Source organism: Ochlerotatus camptorhynchus, unplaced genomic scaffold (genome assembly GCF_037179485.1).
Source record: "Ochlerotatus camptorhynchus isolate MF236.1 unplaced genomic scaffold, CSIRO-AGI_Acam_v1.1 ptg000203l, whole genome shotgun sequence".
Lineage (NCBI taxonomy): Eukaryota > Metazoa > Arthropoda > Insecta > Diptera > Culicidae > Ochlerotatus > Ochlerotatus camptorhynchus.
The window spans coordinates 4,108,616-4,131,347 of NW_027040693.1; the positions used below are offsets into that span (position 1 = coordinate 4,108,616).

General features: G+C 40.1%; 2 protein-coding genes and 1 pseudogene across 4 annotated transcripts in view; 2 read left to right on the plus strand and 1 right to left on the minus strand.

Moving 5' to 3' along the window:
• Positions 1-22,732, plus strand: part of Calx (sodium/calcium exchanger 3) — a 771,840-nt gene that overhangs the window by 481,812 nt on the left and 267,296 nt on the right. The gene's annotated exons all lie outside the window — the stretch shown is intronic.
• On the plus strand, positions 9,029-20,793 carry LOC135702921 (putative nuclease HARBI1; annotated as a pseudogene).
• LOC135702922 (uncharacterized) lies at positions 21,048-22,326 on the minus strand. The gene is made up of 3 exons (XM_065223975.1): positions 22,275-22,326; positions 21,828-22,206; positions 21,048-21,279 (listed from the first exon to the last, which is right to left on the minus strand). Exons 1-3 carry the CDS (start codon positions 22,324-22,326, stop codon positions 21,048-21,050), a joined length of 663 nt encoding a protein of 220 aa, XP_065080047.1.

The window sequence follows — 22,732 nt, forward strand, 5'->3', positions numbered from 1 at the left end:
CCCAACTAACAGAAGTGTTCTGGCCTCATGCCATGATCTGATAAGTAGATCCGACCACATCAGGATATCAAATAAACCGGTTACCTTGACTTGACTTTGAGTCTTTTATAAAATCTACGAAACCAAGCGATCACTCGATTTGAATCAAATCCGATACAAATTCAAACGTTTTGGTGACCAGCAACTATATGAGTTCAAACGCGGGATCTTCTTCTATATGATGACAATTGCAACTTGAAAACTGATCGATTCCCACTTAATATTAGTGCAAACAAGCTCAACTGGGCAAACCAATTCAGATAATTCTCGATGCTCGAAATAGCAACTAAGATAACAATCCATCGAAATGATCAATATCGGAGACATATCGTATTCAATGGGTACTACAAGCGATAGGAGCAAAATAAACAAACCGACGAGCGCAGAGCAGCCAAGTACGTAGTTCAATGAAAAAATAAACACAGCCAGACACTCGATTGCTAAATGCAGCAATAATAATCATGGGGCAGTACATGTAAACCACAATTATTATTGCTCCCCTCCCCTCGCCCCTTCTGATCAAAAAGTATCAGAAAGTGGATAAACATAGCGCAGGAAACGACGCACACATAAAATAATGATCCAGGAAGGCAATAATCGTACAGTAAAATTTAACAATTGCAAGTAAACACCTCCTCGATTCGAGTTTATCTGGGTGCGGGTGAAAATCCAATGCCGATGTGTTTTATTCTTTTGTAAAGAGAGGATTTAAAATAGATTTCATCCCGTACTGGTTCACCGCCGATTTGTCGAAAAAAGCGGTATCAATGTTTATTTATTCGCTTTCACAGCAGTTCGGGAAATGTTCGAGTCAACAATCACAGCCAAAAAAAAAAGTCACGCGTTTTATTTGCGGCTTTTTGTTTTCGCTCGTCGCCTGCAAGTTATACCGTACGCGTGACACACCTCCTCCTTTACGGCGAGGGGTGGAGGTAAAATGTCAAGTCACCCTACCGCAATGTGTCCGGAATGTGTTTACTTTTTCAAGGAACAGAAGGAGAAAAATGTCTTTGATATTTATGAAAGGTAGCAAAACAAATTCATTGCTGTAAACATGGCTCACGCCGAAGGAAAGCGAAGCAGAAAGGTGAAATGTAAGCAAACCATCGCTTTCCATTGGCAGCTCGGATTGAATCGTTATCTGTAAACACCGGGCAGATAGGAAAGACATGCTAGGATATCGGAAATCATGATAGGATTGACGTGTAGTTGTTATGTAGTACGTTTTGCTACGACAAAATTTGCTGTAGCGTGATTAGAGTAGGCTTAGAATTTTAGCACCCTTTTTGATGGTATCCCTCCGATCGTTTATGAAGCATCGTGTCAAGTGATTTCACGAATGATCGGATTATTATAACCTGAAAAAGAACGACAAAACCGCAGTTGTGCTGATTTCGGTACACGTTTCATGGCAGTTTTGTCTTTCCTTTTCCATTAACCCTCCCTTAGTTTCGTATTTTCCGTTTCAAATTTATAACTTTATTTTCTTTTCTTTCTCTTTTTCTTCTCTTCTCCACGTGTATACTGCTACTAATCATCTACTACTGCCTGTGCGTCTACTCTAATACTACTACCACAACTACTACTGCCGCATTACACTACAACAAACGTCAACATAAACACGCCCTTACAAACCATCATAACGAAACTTGCCGCACAAAACATTGGACTTTCCTTCCTTTTTCCCGGAAAAATCCTCCTTCCTGTTACAATCACACAAAATCACTTTGCGCCATTGCCTGCTTTCCGTTATCTCATGGTGGGCCGCTAACAATCCACCATGACATAACCTCGGCAAAATTCTGCCATGAAAACCAAAATCCGACTATATGGCGCCCATGTCTGTTGCTGAACTACCGAATCCGGCCAACATATTCTACCAACACGCTGCAAAAATGTGTCAAAATTCCGGTTCCCAACCAATTTGACCGAATTGGCATCTTTACCAAAACCAAAAAAACAAACGGAAATTACCACCGTGCGTCAACTGCTGCGTGCCACCACGGATGTTTGTAAACAAACCAAAAACAAAAAAAAAACCTCAACAACAACAATACCCATCACTGTTGTCACAAACTTCCTTCCTTCTAAAATCTCAAAACTATAAAAAAATGCTGGATGAACTTTTTGTAAGTAAACAAATTTACCCCGGAGTTTGAGTTCGTTTGCCTTTGTCTGTCTTTTTCAGTTTTGCTTCCGGAGTTTCCGCTCTTCTAAAGCGTGGTTTGCGCTCATTGGTTTCGCTTTCGCTTTCGGTTCCTCGGTTTTATCGGCCGCTGCTTGCTCACATTTGAGATGCTTGATGCGAATTTTGTAATTTTGTAAAACAAGAACAACCACACAAACAAAGCGTCAAAACACAACACAACACCTTCAACGTTTGAACATCGCATCAGAATTCACCTTCGCTTGATTCGCCACCCATATCGTATTCATGCATCGCATCACCGGTTGCATACCTTTGCAGGAGTCTACACACACACACACACACACACACGCGGGAGCTGTCAGTTGTATAGTTTTCGCTTCCCATGGATTACTAGATGATTTTCGGTTTTATTTTTAGCTGGCAGTGGAGTGAAGTTAACTCGATTTCGTTAAAAACAAGTTTTTCGTTCATCATGGCAGTGAGTACGCTCGGTTTGGCTCTCGAATCAAGTCCAAATCAGTTCAATTTATCTAGATTTGGTGCGTCATCGACGAGGATCGAGGACTGCGGTAGGTAAATTGCTTTGCGATACGAGATATGAGAAAAACAGAGCAATAGAATGAGAGTGACTGGCTCTGTCGGCAGAGGGAATGCTTTCGGCGAATTCGGGTACTCCATTGTGCTCATTTAGTTGAAGAGCATTTTGATGGTACCGTTTCTTTGTTCTCTGTCGGTGGTGGCGAATTTCCACTTATCTTCACACATCCAATTAGTAGGGGTTTGAAGGCCAAAGTTTCTGAAATTGGATTATCCAAAGTGGAAAAGTTTTTGGGGGTAGTAAAATGGATATATACATCGACTGGGAATTTTAATAGGGGTTGGCCAGCAAAATTATATACTAGGAATGCTAGCATAAGCATTAAGCGAATTAGAAAATGGTACGAGCCCATATTACGAATAATGTAGGCATCTTTGATTTCAGAGAGCACATTGAGATTACAGTATCTTAGATGGTTTGGAGAGGAAGGAAGTTTAGTTGGATATTTCTCGCGTAACTTTTCAAAAGGTCCTAAGTAACAAATGTAAACAAATCGAGTTAATCGATACAAACTATTGCTCTTCTAACATTGTGTGTGATTAAAAAATTACAAATTTACTTTCATTTATTTAAGATAATCATAGGTAAACAATTGTCAAATGTACAGTTTGAAACGATGGGTACGTGATTGTTACTTCGTACATTTGGACTGCCTAACATGATTGGAGCTCATTTTCTAAAGGCGGGCATGGTTAGGTTAATAACTCTATTCTGAAATCTGTGGAAGGGAATCAGAGTAGGGGCATAGAGGTAACTCTAAGACCAGAAGGTCTCGACGAAACGTGCTCAACTTTTTGGCTCAGCTCTGGTGCTATCTTCGGTCCCACGCTAATCGATGCACCCCTCGAAACATAGGAAAATCCACGAGCCCCTCATTTTATCTGTCAAACTGTCATAGCAAATCTAAACCAACGTAGTGTAGTACTAAAATTCCGACTAGAATGGGGTACGTTAATCGATTTGCTTGGGACTAATAGCAACAATCAATACGAAACTAACGATTTTAAATTGGCTCACCACTTTAGTAGCCTATTGGTCCCAAGCAAACGATTAACGTACCCTATTCTAGTTGAAATTCTATTACTACACTATGTTTGTTTTGATTCGCTATGAAAGTTTGACAGATAACATCAGGGGTGTGTGGATTCATGCAGAACATGTAGGGGTGAGTGAAATAGCTTGGGACTGCTTGGGACCGTTGTTCTGGTACTGAGTGAGCCAAAAATAATAATGATTTTCTTCGGGACCCAGTAGTCTTAGAGTTACCTCTATGCTAATAGGCTAGTCAAGTAGTGAGCCAATTTAAAATCGTTAGTTACCACCGGTAGGGGGCCTCATAGCCTAATCAGTAAAGGCACGGTATTACCAAGCCGGAGGCGGCGGGTTCGATTCCCGGTCCGGTCGAGGGAATCTTTCGGGTTGGAAATGTTTTCGACTTCCCTGGGCATAGAGTATCATTGTGCTTGCCACACAATATACATATTCATGCATTGGTATTGGCATCGAAAGCTCTCAATTAATAATTGTCGAAGTGCATTTAGAACACTAAGTTGAGAGCACGCAATAAGCTAATACCATAGAGGTAACTCTAAGACTAGAAGGTCCCGAAATAACGTGCTCAACTTTTTGGCTCAGCTCTGGTACTCTCTTCGGGCCCAAGCTAATCGATGCACCCCTCGAAACATAGGAAAATCCACGAACCCCTCATTTTATCTGTCAAACTTCCATAGCGAATAAAAAAAAAACATTGTGTACTAGTAGAATTTCGACTAGAATGGGGTACGTTAATCGTTTGCTTGGACCAATAGGCTAGTCAAGTAGTGAGCCAATTTAAAATCGTTAGTTTCGTATTGATTGTTGCTAATACGCACTAAGCAATAAGCTTGAAATGCGAATAAGAAGAAGAAAGAAGTTACCACCGGTTGGTAGGGGGATGTGGATGTGGCTGTCAAATACGAACAATCGTCGCCTGCCTCGCATAACCAAACGTTAACAAGCCATAAGAAACCTACAGGGTTTGTTTATGTTTGGAACCAATTTCAAGTTAGAATGATCAGTAGACTGAAGCTGCACTCGAGACCGCTCTCAAGTGTACCTTCAGTAAAAGAAAACAGAGTGTGGCTTTACGGTGCGCATATTTTGAATTTTGATAGGAAGATTAATAGCACTAAACTATTTATTTTAAGATGGGTTAACTGAACATTCCATTGGATTTAACGTAAGCATTCTATATTAAAAAGCAACGAAAAAGTCCCAAAAGAGCGATCCATCCCTGGAGCACTGTTTAACATATTATGCAGGGTTTTAATCATGCAAAGCAAATCACTACCTTCATGATAAAAAATATTGGTTTTTGGGTCAAAAGTTATTATACGTCGTTTGGTGGCCCCCTTATGTTACTTATGTCAAAGTGCAGCCCTTACGTACAGCCCATTCATCATTTAAGGACCACCGAAATCATCTTAGCAACAAACAGGCTTCTCTGCGCCGTTACTTAAGACAAACGGCATCTCCATAGAAATCGAGTGACTTAAGTAACATCGGAAATATTTTGATCGGAAGGTGATTACGTCGAAAAGCAATTTGACTGGTAAACAAATTTAAAAATAAGATGTGATCCTATAGTCGGACAGTATATAGTGTAATAGCACCAGCATCGATTGACACTGATAGCTCGACTTTGTTTGCCTTTGCTACTTTCGACGTAATGAAAAATTGCTCTTGATTTGCAAGTGAGTACGTGAAACTAAGGTTGTCTGTCACCTTGCCAGGGACTTGCTCACAATACGCCTGAACGACCATGAAGCTTACTAGTTGCTGTTTTCGACAAAGTTGTCCACAGGCCTTCTACATGGATGACAGGTCAGTTTAAAATTTACTCACCATGAGGTGCTAGTGTGCATATGAACTTCTGAAATAGGTATGCGTTATATCTCGAGATTTCAGTCCACCTGGAAAGTTTCTGTTGTTGAAAAAGTTGTTCAAGTAACCAGAGGTTTAGTTTAGTTTAGTTTTCTTTATTAACGAGACTTTCAGCCTTGGGCTGGTTCGTCTCGTACGTAGTTGGAGGCTTCGGAAGGGAGCCCCCTTAATTACAAATTTTGTAATGGGATGGAACTCCAGAAGAGAGTTCCCCTAGTTACAGAGTTTAGGGCGGAGGCCCCACAAGGGAGCCCCCTAATAACAGAGTTTAGAAGATGGAAGCCCCAGAAGAGAGCTCTCCCTAAAATCATAGTTATAGTTTTATCAGAGTTGTTTCTGTCGTAGTTGCCGACATGACTGTCGTCCGGTTGTTGTTGTCGTATAAATCATCCGTTGACGTTATCCATAAGAGAATTAGAATGTGGGTCAAGTATTGTCGGTCGTCCATGTTCGTTTTCAGGTGAGAAGCTAAGGTTGGTCTTTGTAGGGTTGTGCAAAATATGATCGGGTTCAATATACAAGTGTTAGATGTTTTCCAGTAGTCCTGCTTCTCGGAGCAAACCGAGTAATGCCGCGGTTCTTGTGGAGTCCTCACTAAGGGCATCTCTGATAGTTCCCGGTATGTCATAAAATTTACGGGGCCCCTCATATTATGGGCAGTGGCACATGATGTGCTGTACCGTGGGCGGGACATGGCAGATGTCGCACATCCCGTGGAAAGGGCCGTTCCCAGTAAAATTATGGGAAATGTTGGTGTGCCCCGTTCTTAGGCGAGATATCACGATCTGGGTACGGTGGTCTCGTGGGTCCTCCCACCTATGTGTGTCGTGCTTGATCTTTCGGATGAAAGTATCCCTCGAGCGAAGCCAATCGGCTGACCAGGAGTCCCAGATCACCTTTGAAACTCAGTGTTTCGAATCCTTGACTGGGACCTCCCGGATGTACATATATAGGAACTTCTCTTCCGGAAGCCTCCAGGTGGTCAGCCGCTATATTCCCACGGATACCACAGTGTCCAGGGATCCAAATAAAAGCGCTGTTGTTGGGTGCGTATTTCTGAATAACCTGGATCCAGGGATGCTTGGAAATTTCCGATCCGAAGGCCTCGACAACACTGGCTGAATCCGTGAAAACCGCGATTGGTCTGCCTCATGGTGTAGTGGCAACGATGAAAGCAGCGGCAGCCTCTGCCAAAAAGACGGAGTACTGGTCCGGTAGCCGGTGGCATTCAGACATTTGAGAGTCTGTAATTCGGATTGTTTGACCGTTGTACACGGTTCGTTGAAGTTCTGCTACCGATTTCACAAGTGCTGGGGAGTTGCATCTTGTCCCAAACTTCTTCTTAATTGCCAAGTCAATTACGGGTCTGGGCAGGCTCCAACCCCTGGCTCCGGACCAGTGGACGCTGAACACTGGGGGAAGCTCCAGATTGGCAGTGGCAGAAAAGAGTAGTTTTCCCTCGGTGAGGAGGAAAACTCCCTCGTCAGGGCCAACTGTCTTCTCGGCGAAACTTATTGCACGCTTACAGATAGTTTGTGTGGTCAGTCGGTCGAAAGGAAGCATTCCACTCTCGATGCAGGTTGCCAAAAGGGAGCGAGTTTGGAGATTAGAAGATCGCGGCCGTAGAAAAGACGCGACTCGAGAATTGCTCTGGCAACATGGAGCCGGGTGGACCGGTTACCGTCAGGGTGCCGTCCAGTGATAGAACGGAGAAGATTCAGTCTGGTTTTGCAACCGCTTTTGACGTCATCGAAATGTGCAGTGGAAGTAAGATGCTGATCAAGCCGAACCCCTGGGACGCAGTAATCAGAGCTTTTTGAATGGTCAGAACTGCGACCATTCTCAGTAAAGTTGGTCTGAAAATTGTGTTTCCATTAACATAATTGCTAGAATGCTTCGGATTGATTTCCGATCGATATGGTTACCACTGAAATGTATTATCTTTAAAAGTAACGTATGTAATTGAAGAATCAAAGTGACGATTTACTCACAGATGGCGAGAAAATGGTGAAAATGATAATGAATGATAATGATAATGACGTTTTAATATCTGTCAAATTGCATGCCATTTTTTCTAGTACATCATCATTTTTGTAATTCCGGATCTTAAAACTAGGTGTCGCATAACCAGTTTTGGCTTTGCTTTGATTCGCCAATAGCAAACATTCTATTACAAATGATCGAAAGTCGAGAGATGCTGCTGCTCAGAAATGAGAAAATGGCTAATATGCCATTTTTGTCAAAATCGAGAAAATTGTGTTACATGATAGGTGGCAATCTTGTCAAGATTTGCACTTCATGAAATTGTAAAAAAAATATTTGCATGGATAAATGACTTGAAAATTAAATGGCTAATGTGCAATAAAAATAAGAAGTTGTCTAATGTGCATGATGAGTCTGAAACCGAGCGCAGCAACCAGTGTGCTATTAATAGAGATTTTTTCAGAAGACCAATTGTAATCTTGCAGCCTGGTGGTTAAAGGTTAAAGGATGTTTGATATGCTAATAATTTTGCTCAACTATGGTCCAGTAATACGTAACCATGATTGTCAGTTACAGTTTCCAGGGATCACAGTGTGTTCTTCCTTTTAGCCATTAGAAGGCCTGTTTCACGATTCGTGTAGCTTTTCTTATCGCTACTTTTGTTGCCCTCCTCACTTTGGCGGGAGCAAGCAATGGAACATAATTTAGTGCAGACATTTTTGACACGATAAATGAAAATGTATGCACGTAAACCAAAATATCTCACCGTTTGTCAGATCTCTTCAGTTTTGAAAATGAAGATATGGCTACTGCGTTAAAAATTATGCTCAAATGAAAATTGGTCATTTGTTTTCCAGTATTTATTCAACGCAAGGTGGCAGTGCCGAACGTGTCATCATACTGATTGTTTTGTTTGTATAAAGGTATGTTTGGCAACTCGGTTAATTTGACAGTTCACATGTTTTGTTTCAACCGGAATCAGACTTCCCTGGTGGACGATGTTCTGAAACACCAAAGCCTTCCGCACCAGATCCTTGAACAGTTCGATCGTCTTGAGTGGAGGATCTCTAATCTCGAAGTCTTCCAGTAGTGACTCCAGCACCATCCGGTAGAATTCCAGTATCACCTCCAGATTACAGTTGTACTTGGCAACGATCATCTCCTTGACAACCTCGCTCATCCCGCAAGCATTCCGTGTTGAATTTTGACCGGTTTTTAGCTAATGATTTGAAATTATGGGCGCTGTGATTGTGTCAACAGTTTGACACATGCACAGATCAGGCGTAGATATAGTACAGTATGGCCAGTAACTTTAAATATCACGAAAATTTCTAACCATGGGTTCCAATGAAAGTGCCCAGGTGTGTCCATTTGTATTTTTGACACACTGTGCGGAGTGACGAAACCCTTGATTCAACGGCATGATATTGGCATAGCTGAATAATATTATGCACACTTTAAAAGTAAAAATTGTCTAGTAAAAGTTACTGTATCGACAAAATCGATAAAGAAGCATTTTCTAGCTTTCATGCAATGCACATTAGCCATTGTTATGGGTGACAAAAAGTCAAAACATCTCTTCAAAACCTCTTGTCAACGTAGTTTACAGACAACTCCTTGTGAAATTTGGTGTATTTACAAAGGGTAGGTCACTCCGCACACCAATCTTGGGTCATCTTTTTTGCCGATTATGCCGGTCATAGAGCAAGCTGCGATTGTTTGTTAAGTACTCGTCCCGGCAACCCGGTATTTCTGACACCGTGAATGTTTTGGTTTGAAATCGCAAGGGTAAATTGGATTGAGGATGACGCTGGAAGTGGCGGGTGCGTGAAATTTTGGTGTTTTGTGTTCATAGGATAATAAAAGTCCTGTGTTTTAGGGTTTTTTAATGCCCTCAAATTTAGACCAGAAGGAATTGGTGGGGAACATTGTTGGAGACCGACTATAGAGGATGATGAATAGGCTTCTGTAGTTTGTTTTGTGTGAGTTGCAGCATTATTTAAATTGAGCCCACTCTTGAACCTACATTGCGTATTTAGATCTAAAAGTGAATTGCTGGTCTGAGTTCCTCTGGAATATTCAATTAGAGGATGTTCCTGAATATATAATCAAACAGCACGTAATGTTGTGAAGAACTTCAATGACAGTTGTCCAGCAGTGCTTCCATTTTATGTTGCAGCTGTGTCGAATGTTATTTCGGCCCAATGTGATGAGTGACTTACCTCTTGTTTATTAACCATTGGCCTAATTAAGGAAAAATCGTACTGGGTTGGAAAATCAGTAATTGTAGTAACAATTATTCAGGGGACTACATTAATCCTAGCCCTTCCCTCGTAGCTATGCCAATGGTTTAAAAAAAAAAACAAGTTTTTGCCATAGCTAAACGTCAGGACTGTCATATTATCCATGAAACTTTTAACTGGCCTTCATGTCTCTCACGCTAAAGGTCACCAGTACAAATCTCATCCCCGGACAAGCTACGAATGATCTAAAATGTGCTAAAGTGACTATAATGAAAAAAATGAGGGTTGTGTCCAAAACACGACCAGCATTGTTGACGTAGGACTACGACAAGGGCGTAGCAAGTTTTCGAGCTGGGGAGAGGCGAAAAAAATTTACTATGGAAAATTTGGCCGAATGCCATTTTACCGAACGCCATACCGAAAGCCTTTGTATTGCTGAGTTTAAGGGGGCAGTTGACCTCCCCACTACCCCCTTTGGCTGCACCTATGGACTATGATATTATTTTTGCTGCCCGATTCAATAATATAATAATATCACAATAAACGGCTAAGAAATGTAACTCCAAAATGAACAATTCACAACTCAAATTTTTAAAATTGGGCAGTTATTGAATAAATCCTAAAATTAGGATTTTTTTTTAATTAGAAAATCAGTTCCTGTACTATTAATAAGGTTTTTTTTTGGTTTGGAACATGCAAATTTCCTAGAAATTTTCAATATTCTGGAGTCAATCTTTACGAATAGTTTTAAAGGCTCGTGGAATTTTATTATAATTTCTAAGGATCTCTTTCCAAGGGAGTTCTGTGGAAAAAAATCTTTCAGAAAACATCAAATGCAATCTGCTTTCAAAGTAGTTCTGAAGAATTTTAGATTTCATGTGAAGCCTGATAGTTTTGAGTAGAATTTCACGAAAGGCTGAATTGAATTAAAGTAAATTTTAATGAAAACATATAGGAATTTCTTAGGAGCACAACTCCTGTGAACTTCAGAGGTAAATTCCAATGGCATTCTGAGCATAATTTTATGAAGTTCGCGGCAGAAAACGAATCCAGAGCATAAGTCCTTGGAAATTTGTTGACAATACTAAAAGGAGGATTACAATTAAATCTGAGAATAACTTTCAAACATCTTCAAAGGAATTTGGAGTATAAATTCAGGAGAGATAATTCCGAGGAAAACTAAAAGAAAATTGAATTCGAAGGATGGCTTCATCTAAATTTTGAGTAAATCTACGTTGAATATGGAATGAGCTATTATGAGGTCTACAGAACTACTTGAAAGTTACCCTATTTTTGCTGAAGTTAATGAAACTGCCTTGAAGTTCTTTTGTAGTTTAAAAAAAAACTAGCCTGATGATCACAATACTTTTCATTGAATTCTTAAACTTCTCTGAACTCTATAGGACTCCCTAAAGTTTCCTCATTTTTTCTAACGATCATCGATCTCCTCTAAAGGTTTAAAAATTCGCGAAGTTCTCTAAATTTTCTTTAAATTTATATGACTTCTATAATGTTAACGGAGCTGCTGTGAGGTTCTCTGTACTTTTCTGAAATTCTCAAAACTTCTCTGAAGTTTTTGCAGTTCTCATGTAGCTTTTTGTACTTCACTGAATTTAAATGAACCATCCTTCAGTGAACTTCTGAACTTATGCGAAGATCTCAATTAATTTTTAATTGAACCGGAAGTTATCTGAAAACCTGGGAACTGCTTTAAATTTCCCACGAATTTTCTGGGACAAATGGAACTGACCTCCTTATGAAATTCTTCCAATTTTCGGGGCTTACTAAACTTCTTTCAAATGCTTCCGCTATTTGCTAATGTTCATAAAAATTCTTGAAGTTCGCGGATCTCCCCCTTAATCTCCATAGATTTCTATGAAGTTCTCGAAATGTTTCTGAAAAGCACTGTCCTTTTGTGAAGATTCCGAAATTTTTCTGAATTTCTGGAATTTTTGTGCTCGCGAAATAAGTAATAAAGTTTTATGATTTTCACTGAAGTTCTCAAAATGTTTCTAAAGTTCATGAAACTTCTCTTAAATTATCGACACTAATTTAAAAAAATTTCAATAGTCTAGAATTTCCTGGTGTTTTTGAAACTGCCTAAACGATTACAGAATTTCTTTTAAGATCTCTAGACTGCCTTGAATTTATCAGTATTTTTTAAGAACCAGCAACTTTACTGAAATGAATTGATTTACCTTGAACTTTCGACATTTTTTTAAAAGTATTATGACCATTTTAAACTATCACTAATTTTTCCAGAACTTATCTATTCTTACTTGAAGTTCTCTAAATTTGTTTAATAATCCGGAAAATTTTCTGATACATGTATATGTATTCATAATTCTCTAACGCTTCTGACGTTTTCGGATCAATCATTAAATTCTTGGAATACCCCATAGTTCCACGGAACTCCTTGTAGGTCGCTACAAATTTGCTTAAGTTAATGGGATAATATTCTGAAGCTATCTGATCGTCCCCGCTGAATATCATGACACTATCCTAAAATGTCTAAATTTATTAGAAGTTCACTGGAATTTCTGAAGATATCGCTGCTTGCTAAAAGTTCTCGCATTTTGTTTTAATTAATTTTGCTTAGTTGATGTTCTCTAATAAACTAAGCAAAATTTTCGAATTTTTTTAAAGTTCTTGAAATCTCTATCTCACATTTTCCGGATGTTCACATAATTTTAATCACGTTCCAGAAATTCTATCGGAGCTTTGCTGAAGTTTTCGGAAATTCCCTGAGTTTCTCGAAACTTCTTTAAGGTTTCTAAAATTTCATTGAAATTATACGAACTGTCCTTTGATTCTCTAATCTGTCTTGATGTTCTCGAAGCTTCCCTAAAGCTCCCATTGCTATTGAAGATCTCGGTTCTGCTCGGAAATAAATCGAGTTCCCGTAGACACCTGTAAATTTCTGTGAAATTTTCTGGACTTCTAAGAATTATTTCTGAAGTTTTCATAAATTCTCTGAAGGTACTTCCCTGAAATTCTTGGAACATTTTAAGGGATCTCAATTTTTTTTTGTTCAGTACATCATGGAAGTATCCTGAACTTTTTTCTAAATTTACGATTATAGATCTTTAAATTGCTCTAAAAGTCTGGGTTAGAGTTACGGGAACTGCTCTTGAGATCTAAAATTCCTTAAAGATCTCTAAATCTAGCTTTTCTGAGGTGCTTAGAACTTCTTAAAAAAATTTATAATACCTCTCAAGCTTTCTATATTTCTCAAGTTCGCTCGCATTGAGGCTCGTCTTTCTGATCGCTCAATAGTCATAGCAAGCGAGCACGTGATTGGTAGATGAGGGTTGAAAACTTTGTTCAATTTTCAATAGTTAATAATTGATAAACAACTATCAGCTTTATACCAAACAAATCTTACATTCAATCTGAATAAAATGGTGTAATTAAAATTGAATTTCATTCATAAATGACCATGTTATAAGCGTTCAAAACCTGACACTATTTCGTCGCACATTTTTTTTTTGCATCCCAGTAAAGTCCACAAAGACGTAGTCGTACGACAAAATACACAATACCAACTGGAAATTAAATCCTTATCGAACAAAGAAGTTAATAATCGTGTGAATTGAACCAACCAACGTATTGCACCAGAAACCCTTCTACACTCATAACCAGATATACAGCACTTCGTGTGCTCTGTTGCCATTCAAATCCCCCAAAAAGAAACACGTTCATAATTCAATTCCTACCACTCGCTACCCAACCTCTGAATCCGAATACGAAAATGTCACGTCTCTAATCTGCACCATCAGCTCTTCCGCTCTACCGCGTCCATAAAAGGTTTCGCTTCCAAAGGGTCTATCGGATGAATTGAAATAAAAAGAAAAAAACAGCAAAAATTCTGATGTACCTGCTGCACGTTTCATGAATACGGGAATTCAATTTAGGTAGCAATTCAACCGAAACTGGGTCAGCGCCTTCGATTCGTGGCAAGCATGCTATATCCCAGGAATCCTGCTACTCATTAATGGGAATAAAAGCACCCATTAGGGCGGTCAACTCGTGCCATTTCGTCAGGCCTCATTAAATCCCAGTAATATTCTATTTTCCCTCCATTAATTCATCCTTCGGAAACATAACGATTTCATCATAAACAAGCCATTCCCATTCATTCACTGCTTGGACCGCTCTGTTCGCCTTAAAGTATGCACACTCTGACACGGATCTCACCACACACGCCTTGCACCAAAAAGCAAAATCCTCCGGCGACGCATGGTCTAGTCTGCACTGAAATAAATTAGTAGTTAAGTAGTTTACGCGCCGCTTGCTGCCTGCCAACCAGCCTACTTTGCTATGCATAGCAAATGTTATCACACAGATACATGTACCGCACCTGCCTTTCGCACTCGTGCTCCTAAAATCCGTCCCTAGCAACTGCTTCTCATCCAACCGAGAGAAAATAAAAAGCATGCTTCCAACATACTTCCTCCGCTCTCTTTCTCCGGACGGCGGAAGGGAGATGACTTCATTACGATAAACCCCGCGCGCTGCACTGGAAAAAAAATCCCAAACTCCCATGAACCCCTTCCCAAACCGCCAACTGTGTCGGTGGCTTATGCTGTCTGTGCACTATACAGAGAGGTACCGTTGTTTGCGGATGGAGCCTGGATTCCTTGATACCTGGTTTTTGGTTATAAACATACCATTTGCGGTCAGGCAGCTAGGAATTGGGAGCAAGAACTACCAGCCAAAACTCCATCCGCAAACATCGGACCCACTCTGTCCGACGACCGCGGACAGTTTGTAGCCAACCTCAAACAGAACAACCCTCACCGAGAAATGTTACTCCTGCCGTACAACAACGGGAAAACTGAAGGATGGAAAGAAAAACACAAAATAGATCTTCATCTCGTTAAAATTATGACCTCTCAGCTCTCTCGGCTTCATCAACAACCCCCCGACGACGACGACGACGACATTTATTAAATGTGTCCCCCCCCCCCCCCTTCGTCATCGTTCTCTGTTATTTTAATCTTATTTCCACTGTGTAGCATTTTGTTCAACGTTAAACGTTTTCCAGTTTTGTGTGTTGATGAGTTTCTTATTTTCTGTGCGTTATTTGCTTTTTTTTTTGACAGTTGTTTGTGATTTAGTTTTCGTTTTTCCTCCGTGAGTTCTGTGTTTAAACTGAGAGTGCCACATTGTGCAGCAAATCTTACCGCAAAGTAGCGCTTTGGGATCGTTACACGATGCATCCATGGTATCCCTAGCAGTAGCTTCGTGCTTCTACTTTCTGGTTCTCCGGTTTTTTTTTTGTGTGTGTATGTGGAAAGTAGCTAGTCAGAAGCAGTGATGCATTTGCTTATTTACGGCAAGCTTGATAAGAGTGGCAGCTCAAGAGCGAATCCATTGATTCCATCGTGCAGAAAAGGGGTACTTTGTGCTTTGGTGCGAAATGAAAGCTTTTAACAAACTAGAAGGTCGAGAATGGAGTGCGGTCGTGAACTACGGAACTGTATTGCAACCAAATGTTTTTTTTCTTTTTTATTATGAGCTAAGAGAAATTTAATCTACTTTGATCGTTAGAGAGAAAATGTACGCCTGATATTCGTTGAATTTCGTGAGTACAAACGCTTTTCCACTCTCTTCACGTGTTCCTCGAATGGTGACGGTATTTAAAAAAAGTAAGTAGTTGTATCCAATACACGACCGTAGATTTGACGTAGGATTACGTATCCTGATGAATGTGGGCGTCTTAGTGGAATACCTGTATAATGAGAGAGATAAGGATTAGTAATTTCCATTTAATTCCACTTCCTTATTTGCTTATCCTTGACAGATACGCGTATTTCGTCTACAATGTGCAGACTTCTTCAGTGTCTTGTACTAATACTCGACTAGGATTACGTGTTCGGTATCAATATTCGGCGACTGTGTTAGGCAAATCACTTTTTTCCAACACGGAAGTGTCTTGATTTTTTATGACAAAATTACGCATTTTCGTGCACAAAACGCACGGAATTTTTGGTTTATCCAATAGATAACAAAATTTAACTCTTAAGCAACAAGTATGATGGTCCTGGAAAGAACCGTTTTGTCGTGATGGTTGAGTAATGCTGAGGGTGTCCAATACTGATGAGGCTGGTGAGCTGTATGTTGTTTGGAACAAGGGTGACGCGCTTGGCATAGATGGCCCACAGCGGCTCACGACGAGCAACTGAATCCGATCAGTAGCAGTGTGGCTTCTTCCTTTTTGTTCTTCGGTGAATGGAGGACTAGCTGCTTGCGGGGAGTCTTTCTGAAGAAAAATGTACAACACTACGCGCCGAAAGCACTGCTGCTGATGCTAATGACGACCGATCGGGCACCCCCTTAATGTCCAACAAAACTGATCCCATTTGCTGTTTTTGCGCATAGGCCAGTTGAATTTCAGTTGAAAGCAACGCAAGACAGTCGCTCGTTCCTTTGCCTATCCGAAATCCAAATTGCGTATCTGAAAGTAAACCATTTGACTCGACCCATTTGTCTAGACGAAAAAGAATCATTTTCACCAACAATTTCCGTATACAGTACAGCATCGCAATGGGACGGTACGAGTTATAATCCGACGCGGGTTTACCAGGTTTCCTAATGGCAATAACTCTCACTTGCCTGCAATCATCCGGAACAATGCTCTGCTCCAGAAATTGATTAAATAAGTTCAACAAGCGTCTCTTCGCGACGTCTTGGAGATTTTAAGCAATTTGAACTTGATTCTATCCATTACTGGAGCTGAGTTGTTACATGAGAGGAGAGCAAGTGAGAATTCCACCATCGAAAACGGGGAATCTATTTCGTTACTACCCGACGGACGATCACGAACGTTGGTTTGAACTGACACCGAATCAGGCCAAACTTTCCTTGTCTTCGTTGACCGGTGATGACGCGTTTCGCATTCTCCTGCCGAAATTCCAGAGCGTTCTCATGGAAGTCTCTCGTGACAAACCATCGACGAACTGACGCCAGTAACCGCGCTTTTTGGCTTTAATCAAGCTCTTAAACAGACCTTACCGTGTTTGCGGAAGCGTTTAAACGCGGCGGATTTCTCGATGTTCGCGTCGGTGCAATCCTTATCTCACCACGGAGTGGGAGGTCGTTTGCGAACGGAAACACCCGGAACGTGTTTTGTCTGTGCTTGAAGAGCGCAGTCAACGATAAGTCGCGATAATAAGGAGTACTCATCCAGCGGAGAGAGTATCTCAAGCGAATCAATACCACCGAAAACCACGGACGCAAAGTTTTGCCAGACTATGTTTTTCGTGAGGTCGTACGCGATATCTACCGAGTGGGTGGACGGTGAACCATTGGTAATAGAAATTTTGATTGGAAAATGATCACTACCTTAGGGATCTTGGATTACTTTCCACGAGCAATCCAACGATAGTGAACTCGAACAAAGTGAGAGGTCTAATCTAGTTTCTCTTGCTGGAGGTTTGGCCACTCGGGTTACTTCCCCAGTGTTTAGAATTGTCATTTTGTAGTTATCGCAAAGGTCGTATATCAGGGTTGAGCGCAGTGTTGGAAAAATATCAGAAAATCAAATCTCACCAAAGTCCAAGATCATGCTTGATTTTAGTAGACAAAAATCAACAAACACACAACTGCGAATTTATACAACCACAACATTGAACTGATGGTGCACTTCGTGATGCACCTTTGTCGTAATACTTCCTTCAACGAACACAAATTGTCTTGCATTGCCATGGTCATCTGGGAGGAGGTTCGCGTCTAGTGCTTACCCCAGTTACCTTTAAAGGCCACCACCTACCACCCGTCCAGTCTTGGGCGTATCCAGCGAGGCATCGTTCATATTGCTCGCAATGTCAAACACCGACGAGAGACCAAGCACTTTTGCAAGAGGAAAACTTGCTGATTCACGGCAACGTCGGACACCACCAAAACTCGCGACGGACACATTATCAACACGTTCCCGGGCTAATTCAGCAACCGGACCGATCTCTCAATAGATCTACACGCCGATATTTTTTTTTTTTTTCCTTTGGTTTGTTTTTGCCGTCGATCTTGTTTTCCGTGCTGAGCACCAATGCTACCGACGTGCCAGGAAGGCAGCTCCCACACCTGGACCCTACCTATCGACCCATCAACTCATGAACCGGGGACCAACGGCTTTACTTCCCATCCGAAGGAAGGCGTGATCAGAGATGTTATGCCTCAGAACATCCCGGCGGCGCCGACTGGGATTGAACCCGGGCCTCCTGGGGTGAGAGGTAATCACGCTTACCACTACACCACCGGCGCCGTTACACGCCGATATGATAACTTTATGAACACTTGAAACCAAATTTCAGAACATAAATTAAAAAAATAAAGAAAAAAATTTTTAATTCGCTGACGAACAATACGCAGCAAAAGAAAAACACGTCAGCTTTCAAAAACATCGCAGCCTACTGCGATCTCCCTCGATCAAATTTATGATTATTCAGCGTTTATTAGACATCATTACACACTAACTTTAGATTACTGGAGTCAGTAAAATATTACTGGGTTTTTGAATTGCGGATCGCCCAGTAATCATCACAGAAATAATTTGCATTACCGAACTGTCCGTAAAGTCAATCTGTCAGAAATAACTGTTCATTCAGTAATTGGTTTGAGTTGCGTATACTGGAAAACCCAGTATTTTGTTTTGTTTATTTTGCTGCAATTTAACTGACAAGACAGTTATTTGGTTCATTATTGTACCGTGTTACCCAGTTATATTAAAAGTTTTGAATATGCAGTGATAAAATCACGAATCCTGGTGCAATTCACCGTTTATAATATGCCAATTAATATGACGACTTAATCCCTTGACGTACCCCGGGACAGCGCATCGACAGTGAAAGCAAATAATGCAAACATCAATTTTATTAATCAAAATTTGTTGGAGATCAAGGAACTGCAAAAAGAGTAAATAATAATTGTTGGTACTAACGAAATAGCTCTTCAATTTCGCTGTCGAGCTTTCTCAGTTCCGTCATGATATAATTAATTAATTAATTTCTCTTTATTAGGGAGGCTTACAGCCATGGGCTGGTTCGCCTCCACACATGATATAATTAAAATTTTAACAAAACTGCGCGATTAAAGACTTGCTCCCGGATTTGACTGAACCTAAAATGGCGGCGGGAATAAAATTGACAGGTTAGAGTTTTACAATTCGTGGTCGGTAAAACAAGGAGGCTATTTTGCTGACCAGTCGGTAAAAAATAAAAACTACTTTGTGCACAGTAATTAGTTTTACTGACTTTTCGTGAAATCACGAAGATTTGGAAATTAACGACTTTCTCAGTAAATAAATATTCTGTGTACAGTATTTTGCATCAAACGATACCGAAGTTCAGTTTGTGTTTTACAGAACGTCGGTTATTCACCTGATTTAAACTGAATTTTCAGTAAATCTTTTGTTTTACGGTGTAAGCCCAGTACAAAAAAATACCGAACAACTAAATGCTGGATTAGTGTGTAGGTCATATGAATAAAGTGAGTAAAAGCTTTTACTTTGCTAAAATCCAAACGTCAAACCTTTTACTTGAGCATTTGCTCACGTTGATATGACAAAAGCTGAGATTTGAGTATTTAGTTTTCGAACATCTAAATCCATATGAATAAAATTGTAAGAACCAAGAATATACTCACTTAATCCTGAGTCACCTGTTGGGCATGCTCAGATGAAATCGAAGTGGTGAACTCGCGTGTTTTGTGAGTGAAATATACGGTATAAAATGTACTTGGGAGATTTTGTTAATTTACCATTTCCAATGGTAGTTGACGTTGACGGTATATATCAAAATCAGAATCGTTCAGTAAAGATTTATAAAACTCGGCGAGTGGGAGATGATGATAACTTCAAGGAACTCTACCGGTTTACTCGAGAAAATGTTGACTTTTTGGCGCAAACATTTTTGGAAGATAATTCAGAAACCCGAGGTGGTGCATTATCAAACAGACAAAGGATGAAGTGTTTTTTTAAGATACGTGGGTGATCCCGGATTCCAGGTAACATTTAATTTTTGTGAAAATGAGAGCGCGTTTATACATTGTTTAATTCACCCACAGGTAGGTGTGGGTGAAGATTTAGGCGTCCATCAAACTACAGTGTGCAAAACGATATGGTCCGTTTGTAAGGCGATCGTCGATAAATCAGCCGAATGGATACACTTTCCTAATACAGCGGTGGAGATGGAACAAGAAAAGAAGTCATGGCAGAGAAAATATCGATTCCCCAGCGCCATAGGTGCCATAGATTGCACTCATATTTTGATCAAACGCCCAGGTAACTACAAAGATGAATTTATCAATAGGAAAGGATTAAACTCCTTCAATGTACAAGCAACATGCAATGCTACTGAACAGTTTACAAGTGTTGATTGCGAATGGGCTGGTTCAGTACATGATGCTTGAATATGGAGAAATTCTGATATCTTCGATATCATACAGGACAATGCATCTGGCGCACTTCTTTTGGCTGATGAAGCTTACCCACTCACCCCATGGATGATGAAACCATATCGAGATCCTGTAACATCCTCACAGAAAATGTTTAACGTGATTCACACAAGGGAAAGAGTAATTATTGAATGTGTTTTTGGTCAAGTGAAACAAAGATTTCCTATCTTACAATCAAAGGTACGCGTAAAAACTGAAAAAAATTCCTCGCATGGATAGCTGCTTGTTTTATTTTACACAATGCAGCAAAGTATCTAAATGATAGGGACTTTGAACTAGATGAGACTACAATGTACGACATAGCCGTTCCTGCATCAACCGTTATAGAAAATACAGCGCTACAACGAGGACAAAAACGCCGTGATGCTATTGCATCATATTTGCTAGGTGACCATGTTTGTTAAACCAGGAAAATACAAAGTCTTATACTCATGTATGACTAAAAGATTTTTGTTTTATTTTTGTTGATGATAGTAGCCTACTGTCTTACCTGACTAATAAGGAATATACGTTTTGCACGAGTACCCCAGATACAACGTGAATTCATCTTATCTTGCACTGCAAACGCTATGTTCAATTAGACGAACTATACGTTCTAAATGGTGGTGTACTCATGCATAACGTATATTCGTTATAAGTCAGGGTGCATTGTAGTAGTCTAGGAATCTTCAATCGATACGGAAGCTTTCAGCAACAACGTTAGCTTTCTTTTGAGCACCAACAGCTCCATTTCTTTCTCGTGGCGCTCATTTTGTTGGGTCTGTAATTGCGCCGTGTATTCCTGTTGAGCTTTTATCAGTTTGAGTTGTTCTTCAAGAATCGTTTTTTGACCGATGCTTTGAATTGGATGTCTTTGTCGTGTCATCTGAAAAGAAACCAGAAATAATGTTCTAAATAAGTTCACAGGATGTGTAGATAATAGACATAGACATGTAGATCAAGTCCATACTGCTGTTATACGTATTAGTCTCCCACGTTTCAAGCAACCATTCCAGACGGTAGCGTTTGAAATTCCAGACATTGGAGCAGTTTATAATGGTAGCATTGGACTTCTAGATTATGTGCATAGAACTTATAGATAATGGACCCACCTGTTTTCTGAGAACACTTCCATGTAGATCATCTGGGGATTCGTCTTCAGAAGTATTTTCATGTGGAGGTATCTCTGTAGTCTGCGGAGTAACACTTCCATTTTTCGCCGAGACCCCAATCGAGACACCATCTGAAATAAAAAAGCAAACTTTGAATTAATCGTGAAGTTTTCTTTGTTTGTAATTACTTAGTCCATCGGTACGTTAAACATGTTTTTATGAATAGAAAACAACATATTAACTAATTTAAACTAGTATTTACAGTAAGTGATTCTTCGTTTGCCAAGTTCAAATTCACCGCTACTTCAAATTTTGCGACCTTCAACTTATTTTAACAGTAATTGTACTTACATGAACATTTGCTAGTACTGGGGTTTTCGACTCCTCCCATTAAATCAAAAAACTTTCTTTCCAACTCGTTCAAAATAATTTTTCGGTTTCCAGTTTGTCTACGATCCGTTTTTACCTTGATCCTTTGCTTCATGTTGTTGATTTTCTTCATGACTTGCCGAACAGTCATATTGATCCCGTGTTGGACTAGCATCTGGATACACACTTCATGCATGGCAGTTTTTTTCTTTTGCTTCATCGCCGGCACTTGAGATTTTTCCAGCAGCGTTTTTCCGAAGGATATCAGAATATCCACGAACTTCGCATCTTGAATACTTTTTTTCTCAGAAGTTGTGCCTTCCGTTAGAGTCTGGTTCCCATTTTCATCATCCTCACCTAAAAATAATGGAAACGGCGTAAGTTATAAATCATTTTTCAGTACTGTTGGGAAAAAAAATTCTTACTCTGATTCTGATTTTCCTCCAGATATTCCTCGTTGAAGGAATCCTCAGCCATTTTCCCGTAAAGCTTCTTCGGGCACTTCTATTTTGCATCCAAAAATATTCCTTCTATCAAAGGAAATCAAATCAAAACAAACAGCTTTTTGACAGAGTAAAGCTATGTTCGAAATTCGAACTTACTCCGAGTAAAGTACAACCAACAATCAATACGAAACTAACGATTTTAAATTGGCTCACCACTTTAGTAGCCTATTGGTCCCAAGCAAACGATTAACGTACCCTATTCTAGTTGAAATTCTATTACTACACTATGTTTGTTTTGATTCGCTATGAAAGTTTGACAGATAACATCAGGGGTGTGTGGATTCATGCAGAACATGCAGGGGTGAGTGAAATAGCTTGGGACTACTTGGGACCGTTGTTCTGGTACTGAGTGAGCCAAAAATAATAATGATTTTCTT